This window comes from Rousettus aegyptiacus, unplaced genomic scaffold (genome assembly GCF_014176215.1).
Source record: "Rousettus aegyptiacus isolate mRouAeg1 unplaced genomic scaffold, mRouAeg1.p scaffold_m13_p_9, whole genome shotgun sequence".
Classification (NCBI taxonomy): domain Eukaryota; kingdom Metazoa; phylum Chordata; class Mammalia; order Chiroptera; family Pteropodidae; genus Rousettus; species Rousettus aegyptiacus.
The window spans coordinates 99,843,039-99,860,850 of record NW_023416312.1 but is presented as its reverse complement, the minus strand read 5'-3'; the positions used below and the strand labels follow the sequence as shown (position 1 = coordinate 99,860,850).

Below are 17,812 nucleotides of genomic sequence, written 5' to 3'. Positions count from 1 at the left end.
TGAAATGCTCGGGGCCGGCCAGCCTCCCATGGGCTCCCGGCCCATCACGCCTGCAGTAGGAGGCCAGTGTGCCCAGGGTGTTAGGGTTTCTTCTGAGTTCTAGACCCTGAAAAGAGCTGTGGCTGGAGCAGCAGGAGTCCAGGAAAGCATAGCTCTTACCTGCTGGCCTGGCTCTCCACTTCAATGAGCTGCTCGGGGCTTCGGGGGCCGCTCTGCCACTCTGGGGTGCTGGGGTCTTCCGGCGGCTGCGTCGGTGCAGCTGGGTCTCCCTGGCCACCTCTGGGGGCTCCGGGCCTCTCCTGCCAGGTGTCTCCCAGCTTCGTGACCACATTCTTCTCCTCAAAAGCAGCCGAGGTGCTAAGGAAGGAAGAGTGCCATAATGGTGCGGATGTCGTGGGATTAGTGCTTGGTCACTCACTGCACGCCCATGTCACCTCCCGTGGATACGGCGGGCTCCTCTCTGGGGAGGGGGGTGGGGCAGAGAGGAGCCCGGCATGGCCCCCATGTCCTCGGAAGGACCCCAGAACCGCTACTCCCTTCCCACCGACAAAGGCCGCGTCTGCAAGAGCATCTGATGACTTCGATGCAATTTCAAAGCCACCGTCTTCTCCCAGCTGGGAGCAGTGGCATTCCCGTCCCCTCCCCCACTGCTGTGCCCCCTTCTCCAAGCCCGCGCGTCCCAGTCCACCTGTCCTCTCTAAAATGTTCCAAGCCATCTTGTCTTTTTCCCAGGCTAAGGAGCTCGGCCAGGGCCATGAGGCCCGTGCACGTGGCCAGGCCCTGCAGGGCCCAGCTCCCTGGGAAGGACCTCCTCCCTCAGGCTGCCCTGGAGGGCTGGGTGGGGGCGACGGAGAGGAAAGAGGGCTGTCACGCTCTCCAGATACTCAAAGGGGCTGGCGACCCTACAATAGCGGGAAAAGGCCATAAAACGCAACAGGCGCCCAGGAGACCTGAGAGGTACGGCCCGGCCCACTTGCGGTCCTCCTGCGCCATCTAGTGGTCGGCGCAGGCAAAGCCTCAGAGTCTTAGAAATTCGAATTTCCCGGCGGGCACCACAGTCCGCGGTGCCCGCTGCAGGAAATGGCAGCGCGCGTGGGCGCGGGCAAGCGCGACACGAGGCACGTAGGGGGCCTAGGCGCGTGCACGCGGGACGCCGGCGCACGCGCGCGCAGGCGCACGAGTATTGTTGTAGCCTTTCTGCAGCTAGGTCTTCCTGTCTTCTTTATTACGATATCGTCACCACTGTTATTACGGGGCAATAGCATTTTCATCTTTCTTTTTCAGATAAAAAGGCTGGGGTGAGGCTTCCCTTGCAGTTCATAACGCGTTCAGGATAACAGCTCCCCCGCCTCCCCGTGGCTCAGGATCATGTACCTGCCTGATCACTTCCCATCTCTTAAGTCGGGGGTGGAAGCAGGAGTGAGGGCTCATCACTGAAACATCCCGTTTAAAACACACACAAAGGCCGGGCTCAATCTCTGCCACCCTCCCTGCCCCTCTGCCACCTTCTCTTCCCTTCCAGCAGCCACACGTCTTGAAAGAGCCCGTCACTTGTCACTTCATTCTCCCCGTCAACTTTCCACGGAAGCTGCTACTGCTTCCCAACATCCCCAGCTGTCTGTGCTGAAGGCCTCCCTTCCCCCGTATGTCCAATGTTATCCTTTAGCCACCTCCCCCCATTGGGGGTTCTCCAGGATTTCGGGGACACCCTCCTCCGCCTAAAACAACCGTATGAGGCTGAAAAACTTAATCAGAAATCCTCTAGATGATTTGTCCAGGTAGATGAGCTCTGGGGACTCCAACTGTTGTTTGGTTTCTTTTTGGTCCTCCACCCAATACCTAGTCTACAGTCTCCATTAGATTACGTATCAGAGCAAAAGAAAAAAAAAATCTTAAAAGCCTCCTCTACAAATAGTAGGAAGCTTTAGCATTCATATTGAGCAGGTAACATCAACTTGTCCCATCTGTCAGAAACACAATTCTGATCAATATATCAAGTGAGGCGAAGACAACTGCCAACTTATAAACCAGTGAATCTTCCAATTCCATGTTCATACTTGACTCATGACTGGGAATTTAGAATTGAAGCCGTAAGTTCTCTATTCGATTTTGTCTGTGTGTGCTTATGTATATATGTCTGTTATGTGTGTAATATTTTCTTACCACTTGATAGTATTAACAAATTAACTCACAAAATCCCTTATTCTCTATTCCAAATACTTAGCAATAAATGTTTATCTAAGTTAAATATTCCCCAAACTCTCATGAGTTAAAAGAACAATTTCTAATACTTTGAATGTAAAAAGGCATTCTTAAAAAAACTAACTCAAATGTTTTAAAAATTTAAGTTCAAACGTTTAGATAAATCTTTGCCAAACAAGACTAGTTTACTATTGTTAGTTTAATTAAAAAACAAAACAAACAGCTATGTCTTGTGAGTTATAAACGTTACATCTAACACAAGCATATATTTTTACCCTACTTGGACATATTCTTCCTAAAAGTAAAACGGGTTTACTAGTTGACTAAGCTAGCATTACATCTACTAGATGTTTAAGATTATAAAAATATAAGTTTGCTTTTAAACTGAGTCATTCTGAAAACTTTATTTCCATATAATTATTTTTTATAATACATCAGCTTTAAGACAGCTTCCAAGATCTTTTTAGTAATTTTAAACCTTAGACTTATGCTAAATGTATAGATATTCATTAAATACTTAGAAAATTTTTAAGCAATATAAAATACTGAAACGTCGGTTATTAAGCCTAATTTTAAGATTATATACTTTTTGTGTATTTTTTTGTGACAGAAGACGGGTTGTATTTGGATCTGCAAAGGTGGGGTTTTTAGTCATGGCCCAAGGCTTTTATTAGGGTTGGTTACCTAGGCACATTCTGCCTGGCACCTACCAAAATCCCCATGCGCAGAGGGCACTCGGAGATTCTACACAGAGCAAACTGTTTGTGCAAGCCACCTGGCATTAGCCTTTTCTCTTATCACGAAGGAAGAGATTTACACGTGTACCTTTTCAAGTCCCCGGAGGCCAAAGGCACATGTCGCAAGCAGGCCTTTCTAATAAGCATGGCACGAGGCCTGACAGGTTAGCTCTCGTCCGCAAGCTATCTGCTCAATGTCAACCCTTCTGCTACCTTCTCACCATAAACTGCAGCCGTCTAAACACCCCATGGTGCTACCTGTCTACAGTCCAGCACAGTAAACTCGCCTTACCCCAGAGCCCTCTTTCGCCTCCTCCGTGAAGCCTTCCCTGATTCCACAAGGCCCACCAAGTCACGTGTTCCTTCTAGTATGCTGCCATAGCACCTTATCCACACCCACAGGTCAGCACGTAGCACTGTCAAGGGCTGTGCCCCCCTTGAGGGCAGTGACCAAGTCCTATTTGTCCTCATCCCTAGTGCTTAGCACACAGCTTGGCAGGAGCTAGTAACTAAGGAAAACTCAGTTTAATTCTGGAACGTGTGGATCATTAATTCACAGAACAAATCGAAACACCCACATTACTCTCCTTATTCCTTCCCACCGTCTTCTGACCGACATCTGCACTCAGCTTTCCATCTCTGAGACACAGCCCTCTCCTCCTCCATTCTGAAGGCTCTAGAACCTACTGCGGTATCTCGCCCCTCCCATAATGTCAGTGACCCTTCGGTCTCAGGTGTGCTCACTGTCTCTTCGAGCAGCAAACTCATCTTACCTGCTCGGGATTTCCTCCCCTGGGCATATCAGCCTACAACCTAGGAAGCCCCCAGCCCTTCATCCTGTAGCTGTCCGTCCACTCAATCCTCCCACATCCATCACGCCATGGCCAACATGTGAGAGAGCTGTACGCCTCCGCGACCACTCACCCGTCATTCTCTGAAAGTGCCACTTATACACACAAATAGCCCTCACCTGGCCTGAGACCCCTAAGCTGCAGTGCAAGTATACTCTGCGGGACCCCCTTCCTGTCCCACACTTCAGGAATTAGCCATGGCTTCTTGCTCTGGGGAAGGACCCTGGCTCCCAGTGCCCTGTCCCAGCTCCCTGCACCACAGGAAGCCCCTGGACACTGCTGCATTCCCAGGGAGTCACCATTGTAACCCCGCAAGGAGTAGGAGGCCGAACACCTGGGTGTGTGAATGCGCGGGGCCCTGGCACGTTTGTGGAGTTAAAGCTGGCCTAGGCTGGGTTGTGGCCCCTTATGAAACTCCAGGACAAGCACACAGAGGCCGGTGCAGCATGATTCTTACCTGCTGGCCTGGCTCTCCACTTTCATGAGCTGCTCGGGGCTTTGGGGGCCGCTCTGCCACTCTGGGGTGCTGGGGTCTTCCGGCGGCTGCGTCGGTGCAGCTGGGTCTCCCTGGCCACCTCTGGGGGCTCCGGGCCTCTCCTGCCAGGTGTCTCCCAGCTTCGTGACCACATTCTTCTCCTCAAAAGCAGCCGAGGTGCTAAGGAAGGAAGAGTGCCATAATGGTGCGGATGTCGTGGGATTAGTGCTTGGTCACTCACTGCACGCCCATGTCACCTCCCGTGGACAACGGCAGGCTCCTCTCTGGGGAGGGGGGTGGGGCAGAGAGGAGCCCGGCATGGCCCCCATGTCCTCGGAAGGACCCCAGAACCGCTACTCCCTTCCCACCGACAAAGGCCGCGTCTGCAAGAGCATCTGATGACTTCGATGCAATTTCAAAGCCACCGTCTTCTCCCAGCTGGGAGCAGTGGCATTCCCGTCCCCTCCCCCACTGCTGTGCCCCTTTCTCCAAGCCCGCGCGTCCCAGTCCATCTGTCCTCTCTAAAATGTCCCAAGCCATCTCGTCTTTTTCCCAGGCTAAGGAGCTCGGCCAGGGCCATGAGGCCCGTGCACGTGGCCAGGCCCTGCAGGGCCCAGCTCCCTGGGAAGGACCTCCTCCCTCAGGCTGCCCTGGAGGGCTGGGTGGGGGCAATGGAGAGGGAAGACGGCTGTCACGCTCTCCAGATACTCAAAGGGGCTGGCGACCCTACAATAGGGGGAAGAGGCCATAAAACGCAATAGGCGCCCAGGAGACCTGAGAGATACGGCCCGGCCATCTTGCGTCCCTCGTGCGCCACCTGGCGGCCGCCGCGTGCAAAGCCGCAGAAGCCCAGCCACAGCCTAACTCTCCTAGGGCAGCCATTTTCTTTATTGACAGTCCAATTTCCCGGCGGGCACCGCGGTCCGAACTCACAGCTGCAGGAAATGGCGGCGCGCACAGGCGTACACACACGGGCCACGAGGCGCATGCGAGGCTGGTGCGCACGCGCGCGCAGCCGCACAAGTGTCGTGGCCGCTTTGTTTTTGTGGTTATGAATTCCTTGTCTTTTTTTATTGCGGAGCAGTCACCGTTGTTGTTACAGGGCAATAGAATTTTCATCTTTCTTTTTGCAGATAAAAAGGCTGGGGTGAGGCTTCCCTTGCAGTTAATAACGCGTTCAGTATAACAGTTCACCCCCCTCCCCATGGCTCAGGATCATGTACCTACCTGCCTGTACACTTACCATCTCTTAAGTCGGGGGCCGGGGGCCGGGGGCCGGGGGCCGGGGGGGGGGGGGCGATGTGGAAGCAGGAGTGAGGGCTCATCATTGAAACATCCCGTTTAAAACACACACAAAGGCCGGTCTCAATCTCTGCCACCCTCCCTGCCCCTCTGCCACTTTGTCTTCCCTTCCACCAGCCAATCTTCTTGAAAGAGCTCTTTTCACTTGTCACTTCATCCTGTCAACCTTCCAGAAGCTGCTATTGCTTCCCAACATCCCCAACTATCTGTGCTGAATGGCCTCCCTTCCCCCATATGTCCAATATGTTATTCTTTAGGCCCCCACCCCCATTCAGGGTTCTCCAGGATTTCAGGAACAACCCCTCCCCCCCACACGCAAAAATAAAAAGTCTGAGGTTGAAAAAACTGATTAGAAATCCTCTGGATGATTTATCCCGGTAAATGAACTTGGAGACTCCCTGATTGATGTTTGTTTCTTTTTGGTCCTCCACCCAATACCTAGTCTACAGTCTCCATAAGTTTACGTATCAGAGCAAAAGAAAAAAAAACATTTTTAACAGCCTCCTCTGCAAATAGTAGGAAGTTTTAGCCTTCATATTGAGCAGGTAATCTGTACTTGTCCCATCTGTCAGAAACACAATTCTGATCAATATATCAAGTGAGGCGAAGACAACTGCCAACTCTTACATAAAACAGCGAATTTTCTATGTCTGCCTTCATACCTGACTCATGGCTGGGAATTTAGAATTGAAGCCGTAAGTTCTCTATTCGATTTCGTCTGTGTGTTTACATATATATGCATGTTAAGTGTGTAATATTTTCTTACCTCTTGATAGTATTACCAAATTAACTTTCAAAATCTCTTATTCTCTATTCCAAATACTTAGTGATAAATAAGCACTTATCTAAGTTAAATATTCCCAAACTCTCATAAGTAATTTCTAATACTTTGAATATAAAAAATAAAAAGTATTGTTATAAAACTAACCCAAGTGCTTTAAAAATTCAAGTTCAAACGTTTAGGTGAATCTTTGCCAAACAAGACTAGTTTGATATTGTTAGATTAATTAAAAAAAAATAAACAGCTGCGTCTTGTTATAAACATTACATTTAACTCAGGCATATATTTTTATTCTACTTTGGTATAGTCTTCCTAAAAGTAAAACAGGTTTACTAGTTGACTAAGCTAGCATTACATCTGCTAGATATTTAAAATTATAAAAATGTTTGCTTTTAACCAGAGTCATTCTGAAAACTTTATTTCCACAGTAATCATTTTATAATACATCAGCTTTAAAACAGTTTCCAAGATCTTTTTGGTAATTTTAAACCTTAGACTAATACCAAATTTATAGATATTCATTAAATACTTAGATCATTTTTAAGCAATATAAAATACTGAAACATCAGTTACTAAGCCTAATTTTAAGATTATATACTTTTTGTTTATTTTTTTTGTGGCAGAAGAGAGGTTGTATTTGGATCTGTTAATGAATGTGTTTTTCCATGCTGAAAACATATACTATAAAAAAGTATGTAACTGAAATTTTATGGACTATATATTCATAAGCTTTATTAGTGTACTACAAAATGCTGTAAATGACAGTTCAAAATTATCTACCTCCTAGTTTTCACTGTAAAACAAGTTATCAATACTTGATAATTATAATCAATATGTATAAATGAGACTACTCAAAGTAATAATGGCTAAGGGGAACAATTTTGCATGCAAGATATGCAAATATGTTTTTGCTAAGGAAAAAGGGAATGGCTCTGTTCTAAAGTTAAATAACTAGTGGTTCCAAAAAATATATGACAATGGATCTTTTAAAAATTATAAAAGGTTCGCAGAAGTTTTTATTTGTCATAGTCAAATTGACTATAATTTAATGAGAATATAAGATTTTCACCAAAGAGCTCTGGTATCAAATATTATACAGGTGCATAACTAAAATTTGGCTTTCTCTCTGTTAAAATATCAGAGATTGTTAGTTTGGATCATTGGTCTGCTCTTAATTAAGGTCATAAATGGTCCTTATTTCCTTCTGAGTAACCTGTCCAAAAGGCAAAGCTTTTATGTCTTATCAATCAAAGGCTGTCCCCACATGCACTAGATAGAGGCCAAGCCTTGATGCCTTTGCCACCCCCTAAATCCAGCAAGAAGAGAGTGGCTTCCCAGCTGTCCTGGTCACTGAGCTTTTCAGAGGCCTTCCTTCTTCCCTGGCATCACATTACACCTACACTTGTACACCCCCCCATCACCATCTTGAAGTTCTTGCAAGGACCTTGTACTCTCTGATAATGCCTCTTACAGAATCTTTATCTTGTGCGATGGTGCCTCAGGCACCAAAAATGTCATCTGCCCACTAGGCCAGGGGTAAAGGCTGAGTCAGGTTATTGAGAGCATAAGTCTAGCATTCCAGAAAATGAAAATCTAGTCCACCATCACATTGATCCTGGCTCATCCTGAACTCAAACTTCCCAAAGGCAGTAATCAATGGCTGGGCTACCCGAGGACAAGAAGACTGACCATACCACCAGCTACCTCCAGCCCCACATCCTTTATTTATGGAAGTTAATCTTGTACTAGGCAGGCTCCTTGCCTTCAAGCTGGAATAACAGGGGTGCAATGACCATACTTTTTGGAGAGTATACCCTAAAAGGAATGTGACTCCTCAGCCTCAGGTGGTGGGAACCAAAATACCCGCGCAGGGACAACAAGCTGAACACCACTTCTAGCTGCACTTGGCAGATCTGCAGGCAAGTGACTATTGTGCCTCTTTGCGCTGCTTCTTCCCTGACAGTCTGCCTGCAGCCCAACCAGACACCAAAAACGGTCTACTCAAATAATGCCAGTCCTTTAGGTAGCAGGATGCCCTGACATACCCACATCGCCTCTGCCTGTGACATACATGCTTGAGCCACAGATAAACCTCGAAGGCCTAAAGAGTTTGTCCTCTGACTCTGGGAGCCCTGAGCTAGCTTTACCATGGACTTCAGAGTCCTGTTCCATCCCATGCCTTCTATAGAATTATGGTAATAGAGGCTGTCCTCATCGAGTTTGTGAATAAAGCCATTTCTCTGCAAAGAGCAATTTGAAGGTCTCTCTCTATGACACAGCAATAGTGGATGAATAAGGCTCCTTCACCCTAGGCCTCAGAACAGAGTCACTGCAATTACAGAAGTTGTAACCCAGCTAACCTATAGAAGAGAAACCTTAGTAAAATGTTACAGGAAGTTTTTCTGAGCAATGTAACAGCACAGAGTTCTTCCAGGCCCTTATTGAATTGTTTGGATTTCAAGAGTTTGGAGATAGCAAGGTAATAGTTCTGGCTATAACTAGATCAAAGGTCCAATAGCCTAATACAGCTACTAGCAATTCTTGACACAATCACACTCTCTGCATGGAAGGGAGCACCCCTTCTACTCCTGTACTCCCTCCAGTAGACTCCTCCACAGGGAATAAACGTGCTTAAAGTTCACCTGTTCTTCATGCAGAAAAAAAACAAAAACCCAAAATGCCCAGATTGCACCGTTAACAAAGAGGAAGACAGTTTATGTTTTAGATGTAAAGTCTAATAACAAAAGTTAATGAAGAAGAATATGAGCTACTGCTTTATTAAGTGAAATCGAGCCAATAAAGTTGGTAAAGGTGAACAAAGGCCAGTTTTCTGAATGTCCTTGAATAGTTAAGGTGAAAGGAGGTATTCTTCTGGGGCTGCTTATTTAGTTTGAAGTTTTTATAAAATGAGAGTCTGACATTTATATAGTGCTTTGTGCCAAGAAATGTTCTACATGCTTTACACATACGAACCCATTTAATCTTCACAATAACGCTGTGTGATAGGAACTATTATTACCTCTATTCTAAAGATGAGGAGACTGAAGCACTGAGTTGACGACTAAGATACCTAAGGCCACAGGCAGGGCGCGTGACAGAGCTTAGATCTGATCTCAAACACAAGAATCTGTGTTCTTAATCACTGGACCACATCATCTCTTTCTGTACGTGTGATGACGCAAGACGGGGTTAGAGTAGGGCAGAGTTCCTCAAGCATGGGACATTTCCAGGATCTCCCCGCCCACACTCATCACCCTTCTTTACCCAACTCTTGGTAACTAAGCCCCTCTCCACGGAACCCTAGAGCAGGAAGGACTACCCGGTGGTCCCTCGTTGGTGGACGATCCAGCTGCCCTCCCCGCGTGTCCACAGCTCCTGTCCCAGGCGCGACTGACACCAGGGCACCCTGCCAAACAGGGTAGGGCAGCCAGCTACCTTCCTCTCTCTGGCCTCCGCCTGGACCACGGAGATGGTCAGAGGGGCCTGCTTTAACCCCAAAGCCAGCAAGATACCGGGTCCACAAGGCCAGCGGGGGAAGGGCAGCAGGAATCCAGAAATGCGATCGGACCCATCTACGATCCTCGCGCGCCATCTAGCGGCTGCCGTGGGCACTGCCGCAAGAGAAGCGCCGCCGAGGCCGTTCTCAACTAGGGCAGCCATTTCATTTTGTGGACAGTCGCATTTTTTGACACTGCGACCCAAGCTCGTGGCTGCAGGAAATGGCGGCCCGCGCATGCGCACACACGCCAGGTAAAGGCGCGCACGCATGAACGCGCCACGCGCAGGCGCACACGCACAGTGGGCGCGGGCGCAGGCGCAGACGCGCGGAAACCCGGGGCACACACGCGCAGGCGCACATCTGCGCTCGCTGCCCAGACTGGGGCTTTTCTCTGCGACTACCCGCTTCCCCACTCAATCCAGACTCTCCTGTCTTTCCGCAGAGATCGTGAAAGGTCTAGAACGGGGTTTGTCAACCTCGCCATTATTGACATTTTGTTCTGGATAAGTGATGGGGGCTGCCCTGTGCATTCTTTTAGGACATTGGGCGGCATACCTGATCTCCACCCACTATTTATCAGTAGCACCCTCCTCCCAAGTGACCCCTAGGGGATGGGGAAGTGGGAGCGAACCAGTAACGTACAATGGTTCTCAACCTAGACTGGACATGATAATAAATAGGGAGCTTTGAAAAAGAAGCACTTCCCAGGTGATTATCAAGTGCATCCAGAGTTGAGAAACACTGTGTTCAAGAAAGTTTCTATTGATTTTGCAAACTTGTGCACATCACAGGGAAGTAGTTCCAAGCCTGGACTCTTTTCCTAGCTCTGCTCCTCACAGGAGCCCTGTTTCCTCCACTGTAAAATTGCATCAGAATTCAGATCCTTGCTCATGTTTGGGGACTATTAGGTGAGATCATGCATACAGCATGCTTTACATAATAACATTTAACAACCTGAGAGTTCCTGGGTCTTACGAATAGGCTCCGAAGAACAGATTTTATAAACTAGCTTTTAAAAATTTTTCCTGAGGTTTTTCTTAGATCTTCTTGCATTGGAACTCAGCTCTGGGGCTTATAAGCACTTTAATAAGTCACTTAAAGTTTCCATGCCTCAGTTTCCCCCATCTTACTCATTTCACAGGGTTGCTGGGAAGATCGTAAAGCAACTAGCAGAGCACACTATAGGCGTCCATTGTTTTCACTCTGAATTATCAGTGCAGTCTGAACCAAAACAAGTCACATAATAGGGCTTCATACCTTAGAGATCCGTTGCCCACCCCACTCCTCAGAACCCCAGTTTCAGTAGAGGTCACAAATGTAAAGAAGTAACTGCAATGTGGTGTGAAAATACAAAAAGGCGTCCACCTTGTAAATATCTAAATTAGATCGTGTTGCTCTTTGGGTTAAAACTTGAAATAAGATCCAACCTCCTTATCGTCTCTTTATCATGGCTTACCAAGGCCCTGCTCCGTCTATGGTCCCCCTTACTGTCCGGGCTCCAGCCACTCTGTGCTTTGGAACGTGCTGAGCACGTTCCCACTGCAGGATTTTTAGGTTTGCGGTTCCCTATCTGCAGCTCTTTTCTCCTCGTTCCCCCTAGAGTTAGTTCCTTCTTTTCCTTAGAGGAGCTCACCTGAGTCGCCTCCCTCCTCCCATCTAAGGAGGAGCCCTCCTTCCATTTAAGTAATAACTCTCCTCACTGTCACCTCTTTATCTCAGCACCCTGGCTATTTCTTTCCAGGAGGTACAGAGACATGGCTTCAAGGTGTTCGTTCTTCATTCTAATTAGATACAAACCTTGCAGGATCGTGAGGTGGACTGTATGAGACACTGTGAGCAGAGGCTGTGCACACAGGTGCCCCGAAGTTAAGTAGCTGTTGTGATCTTTAATGATATCTGGTATTAAAGGGCAATCAGCCCATGCCTACCTCAACGAACCTCCCACTCTCCCATTGCCCCACAAAGACCCTCAGTGCCAGCCACACTCAGCTACATACAGTGCCCAGGAAATACCAGGTTGTTTTGAGGCCTTTATATATCCTGTTCCCTTTGTTTGGAGGACTCCTATTCGCCTTTCAAGATTCAGCTCAAAAGTCACCTCCCCCACAAAGCCATCGTGCTTAACCTCCTTCCCCTGCTTTAGCATGTTGTTCCAGTCTGCGCCCAGCTTTGTCCCCGTCAGCCATGTCTGATTTGTCTGTGTGCTCTGGCCTCCAGCACAGGGAAGGTGCTGCCTGAGTGGTCGCTGACTGAAAGACTGGGCGACTTGCTGATTATGGAGGAATTTCTGAGTGAAGGCAACAAGGTGCAGTGGAAGGCTCTGTGGACTCAGAGGCAGAGGCCAGAACGTTCCAGCTGGGGCTTCAGCCCTTACTATGTGCCCCGGGCCAGTCCACAGGCCTCACTGCCCTCACCTTTCCAGCCAAAGGCTAATGCACACCTGAGCTGTCTCTCCCCATCACAGCAGCTCAGCACTGTTGGCTAATGCCTTCCTTACCCCTTTGCATTTGCTTCCGTGTCCACCAGGTCTGCTGGGCTGTCGCTCTTCCTGTCAGCTGGGACAGCAGAGGCCAAAGTGGCACTGGAGCTGAGGGAGGAAGCACACAGGCCTGCTGAGGCCTCAGACCAAAGGAGACTGGGGACCCAGGTCTTCCCCTTCCCAGCTGCCTTCTCACTCCTGCCATTAGTGTGGCACGGATACCACGGTGTGTGATAACATCTTGAGAGTCCTGGCTGTGGCCTTAGCACCTGAGTCTAAGACAAAGCACTACCCCTAACCAGCTGCAAGGCCCTGAGGAAGCCTCCTGATTTTGGATTCCAGGTCCTTGCCTGACCTACGAGTCTTGGGAGGCCAGACAGATTGTCCCTTCCTAAATGCTCCGCACACTTACAGCAAAGTGGCCACTCCCACTGGTGGACTGGTATACGAAACAGGGCAGAAGCCTGCAGCCTGGGAACACGCCACCTCTTCCCGTTTTACTTCCATGCCCCTGGAGCCATGTGCCTTCCCCAGCCACCTCCACGTGCACCCTGGGGTTCCTCCCTGACTCCTCCTTGCTAGGCCAGGCTGCAGTCCCTACAGGAGAGGTTTGCTGAGACCTCCTCAGCAGGGTCTCTTCCAAAGCTCTACCTCCCAATGTCCTCCTTCGGCTACCTCAGCTTGGGTCCCTGCACATAGGTGCTGGGCTGAGGATCCCCTGACTTATCACCTGTCCCCCTCCCCCACTGTCCCTAGCTGCAGGTCAGAGCCCTTCTCACCTTCCCTGTCTTACAACGATCACCCAATAGGAAGGTGGCATGAAGCTGAGAAGTGTAAGGGAGCTTCTGGGGCACCGGAGCCGAGGCCAAACCCTGAAGGCCATGTCTGGCAATGAGGATGGCCACCAGACCCGGCCATCTTGCGTCGCCCCACTTTTACCTGGTGGCCACTGGTCCAGCTTTACGAGGCTGAGAGTTGACGCCATGCACATCCAGGTCATCCAGGAGAGGGGAGAAGCCAGCAACTGCGCGCGCCCTGTGGAGGGAGGCCAAGCCCGGTCTGGGTTCAGGACTTAGTGACTGCATATCTATTCCCATGTGAGAGGGTGGCTTCTGTCCCTGACAGGCAATGGAGACTGAGGAGTTGTTCAAACAGATGCTCAGAGCACATTATCCATATCTCACAGCTACCTGACATCAGGACAACGTAGCCTAGTGGTTGGGTCCATGCTCCTTGTAGGCACGTTGAGCAGATTCAAATCACTGCTCTGCCACTTCCCAGCTGTGTGACCTCAGACACATCACCTGATCTCTTTGGGCTTCAGTTTTATCATTAGTGAAATGAGGATAACCGTGTCCTCCTCGTAAATCTTCTTCTTTTTTTTTTTAATGCCTACAGCACCTGGTCTTCCTAGGTGGCCTCCCAGCCAAGTACTAACCAGGCCCAACCCTGCTTAGCTTCCAAGATCAAACAGGATCGAGCACATTCAGGGTGGCATCGCCGTAGACTTGTAAGTTTTCTGAGAAGAGTAAATGACTTAACAGACACCAAGTACTTAGAATAATGTCTGGGCCCTAACATGTGCTAAAGCATTCCTGTTGTTATTACTGGGCCCTGTGGCTTGGGGTGGGGGCAATGGAGAGGAAAGAGGCCTGTCACGCTCTCCAGATACTCAAAGGGGCTGGCGACCCTACAATAGGGGGAAAAGGCCATAAAACGCAATAGGCGCCCAGGAGACCTGAGAGATACGGCCCGGCCATCTTGCGTCCCTCGTGCGCCACCTGGCGGCCGCCGCGCGCAAAGCCGCAGAATAAGCCCAGTAAGTTGCTGGTGTTTGTTCCCAAACCCACTTACACCAGTTGTACTTGCAACCGTAATCGCTAAATTCAATTATTAAGTAAACTCATGAAAATTAATGGAAAAAGAGAGTGGTTGTTTCTTCCACAAGAAACGATGTTTTCTTTGGAAGGACAGTAAAAGCAAGTTTCTTAGAAATCATTGTCAAAATCAGTATAGGTAAGATAGGGTAAAAGACCGGGTTAAAAATCACAGAACTCGAGATGTTTCTGCAGCTTATTTTGCAAGTTAATTTGAGCTTTGGCTTCATTTTTAAAAAACTGAAAGCGGAAAGCAAAAACTTCATTTTGTGGGGGGAGGGAGGGTGTAAGCAAGAAGAATGATCTGGATAAATATTCAAAGAACCAGACCCAATCACATTGGACCAAGTCTTCCACGACAGCCACCAGCCAATCAGGTCAATCTGCGCGACTCGCTGACAGTACACAGCGATGCAGGGGTTGATTCTCCCACAGTCCTCCCCACAAGTGGCAGCTTGAAGAACTGAGACCTCAGCCCAGTGCCCGGCCTTTCCTGGCAGCTGCTGAGGCACAGCAGTCAGAGGCTGGGGCCTGCTGTCCCCTCCCGTGTCAGCTTGGGCTTCTGGATTTGTGAGTTGGGGCTCTGGGTCCAGGCATCGGTTGCAAATTCGTCAAGTTAGAAGGGCGGGGGGCTGCCAGTGGGCTTGGGGACGCAGGGGCAGCCGCGAGGGCCAGTGGGGAAAGCAGCCGGCGGGGGCTCCTTCGGATGCCCTCCGAGGCCGGACCGCCCCTGGGCAGGGTGCTGGCCGGCAGCATGCGGTCAGGCTCTCTGAACGATTTGCAATTCCTTTCTGGCCATCTGTTCCGAACTACCTGTGCCAACATCTGCATGCCTAGCCTTTGTCCCCAGGGATGACTCATGCTTGGTTTGGAATCACTTGGGGATAGCTGGGACCTTGCTCCTCCCGAAATCATCTGAGAAAGAGGCCCCTGACTCCACCCAGGTCTGAGAACTTAGAGCCCAGCTTGTCTCACTGGGGACGCTTTTTCCTCTCAGCGAAGGTCAGAGCAGAGAAAGTTAGGGAGGAGAGTGAGGTGTGAAAAGGAGGCTTTGGTGCTTCTGGAAGGGAAGGAAGCAAGCAGGGATGAAGGACATCCTTCTAGCTTGTTCTCAGAGCTCAGCCAGGAAGCAGGAAGGCACCTATTCATCCATCATTTGGTCATTCATTTGCTGGTTTGTCTCTTCACTCATTCTTCGCACATCCATCCTATCTACCCGGTGCCCACCCAGGCGGGGGATGGACCTCCAGTTGCAAGGGGGCCCTTGTGCGCCCTCTGGAGGAGCTTGAGAGCCAGTGGCAGAAGGAAGAAGACTGAAACATAGGTAATACCCGGAAGCGGAAAGCCCAGCGACGTGGGGGCGGGACTGCCGGAGATGGCAGAAGCAGCAGGGAAATGACCAGTGCTCAGCCCCCAACGGCCCAAGCAGTTTTGGCAACTTGACCTTGACCTGTCACGAGGGATGTGAGAGAATCAACAACTCAGGGCCACCTGCCTCCCCTGGGCAGCTCACCTTCCTCTCCGAGAACCAATGTCTGCTCCAGCCAAGCTTTCAAATGGGGAGCTGACGGCTCTGGATCCCACGTTGACATCCCTTGACTGTGCACTTGACCTATTATGGAAAGAGAAGCATTTTTGGAGTTCGATTGGGTCTTGATCTAATCTAACTTGGATGTCCTGGGAGTAGGCCTCAAGGACCAGAAGCTCAAGCCCTTGGCTGCCATCCTGAGCTGCTCCAACTGCAACCGAGCCACCATCAGCAGGGATTTCTGCTCTTATTCCAAAGCCTTAGGGCTGGGAGCAGGAGTGGAGTGAAGAAACAGAGCAAGATGGCAACTCAGGAGCAGGCTGGCGCGATGCGGGGCCAGTGGCCAACAAAACGAGGGGCAGACATTTGGGGCCACTAACAAACCATAGAGCTCAGGGCAGAGACGAAGCTCCCCCACCATCCTGGGTCCCTTTCCCTCATTCCCAGGCCGAGTCCCAAATAGGGGTGTGCGGCTCTTATCCACCACTGGCTACGCTTCCTTTCGAGGAAATGCCCAACTCTCAGCCACCGCTCATCACACCCAGGCTCCCCCGGTCAGTGGGATGGTCATGCAATGGTGGGGCACGGCCACCCCCTCTGGACCCATCATTCGTCACCATGCTTCCACCTCCCGTCCTCCCCCCCAGCACGTCTCCCTTTGTCTACAGGTCATCTCGAAAGTCCCCGCTATGTGCCCTGCTGGGGCCCATGAATCCTTTGATCACTGACTTTCCCAAACTGATGGTTTAGTGGCCTTGCTTGGCCTGGCCATCAGCAGGGCTGCTTTCAACAGAGTAGAAGGATGGTGAGGTTGGGCCCAGGGCTGGGGCAGGGGTGGCCTGGCCTGGAGCTTTGTCTTTCTCTGTCCCAGGCTCCCTGAGGGATGTTGGCAGCGGCCCGCCCCTGTCTACAGCTCATGCGCTCCTTTACTCATTCATCCAACAGAGATATTCACTGAGGACACAGTGAGTGAGTGGGGAGTCCCGGTCCCAGCTCCACCCGTGGACCTTGGACCGAGGGTCGTGTGAACTCTGTGTCGTGCACTGAGCTACCTTTCAGAGTCTGGGCTGGGGCCCTTGAAGGCCTCCTCTCCAGCCATGTCTCTCTTGGGCTCTCTGGGGCTGGGCGCTTCCTTGTCTTTGGAGTCCGGGGAAGACCTGTGGAGGAAAGAAACAGAAGTTAACCCCCCCGCAGCCAGCCACACGCAGGTGGTGGCAGTTATCTCATCCCCAAATGCCAGCTGTCTCCAGAGGGCTTAAAACCTGATACTGCAGGATCGGTCGATGCCCGTAATCTCAGTACTAATGACTACTGTTGACGAAGGGCCAGACCCCACTGTCCTGACTCTGCAGGCATCACCTCTCCACGTCAGCCCCAGGACAGGGCCACTGCTGTTATCCATGCCGACTTTCCAGATGAGCAAAGGGAGGCACAGAGAGCCCGGGTGACTTACCCCGAGTTCCCGAGGTAACAAGGGGAAGAGCTGGGATCTGAACCCAGCGGTCAGACTTTCGAGAGCTGGACCATAATCCTCTGTGGCATAAGACCGACCCTAACCTAATTCAACCTCCGTCTTCTCTCTGAGGTCATCAGGGAGCCCCATGGGGTCAGAGCTGACACAGACACTGTCATTATTGCCATTCAAGACCACTGACCCAGCGGGATGCTCCCAGCTTCTCGCTCCCATCCGTCCACCGTGACTCCGTGACACCGCCCCGGACCTCCTGTGCCATACTTCCCCGGTCTCCTCTGCCTTTTTCTCTTCTGCCCCTTAAACGTTGGTACTCCCAGGGTTCCTCTCCATCTGCATGCTCCCTCACCTTGGCCACCTTCTCTGCTCCCGTGACGTCAACTGTCCCCCTTGAGCCAATGACCTACGCCTGTTCCCACCTCTCCTCTGTGCTCCTGACCCATACCCCCACTGCCTTGCAGACTGACCCTCCGGCAGCTAACACTGAACCTGCCCAGACCTGAGTACCCTCCTCCAGCTGCCCTCAGGGTCGATGACCAGAGACAGCTGCGTCTTCCACACTGGGGTCTGTGCCCAGCTCGCTGGACCCTCTCCTTGATTCACTTGACAT

At 50.4% G+C, this 17,812-nt stretch overlaps 1 protein-coding gene and 1 pseudogene across 4 annotated transcripts in view; both read right to left on the bottom strand.

Annotated features, from left to right (window-relative positions):
- ZNF185 (zinc finger protein 185 with LIM domain) overlaps positions 1-17,812 on the bottom strand; it is a 58,718-nt gene that overhangs the window by 12,222 nt on the left and 28,684 nt on the right. For 3 of the 4 annotated variants that reach the window (XM_036227065.1, XM_036227064.1, XM_036227062.1), the window contains 6 exons: positions 16,784-16,888; positions 15,717-15,815; positions 13,266-13,361; positions 12,345-12,434; positions 4,248-4,445; positions 160-357 (listed from right to left, as the gene is read on the bottom strand). In XM_036227065.1, coding sequence (XP_036082958.1) covers positions 160-357; positions 4,248-4,445; positions 12,345-12,434; positions 13,266-13,361; positions 15,717-15,815; positions 16,784-16,888 — 786 coding nt within the window. The remainder of the gene's footprint in view (positions 1-159; positions 358-4,247; positions 4,446-12,344; positions 12,435-13,265; positions 13,362-15,716; positions 15,816-16,783; positions 16,889-17,812) is intronic. The other variant, XM_036227066.1, reaches the window with a different exon arrangement.
- On the bottom strand, positions 13,716-13,834 carry LOC118608012 (annotated as a pseudogene).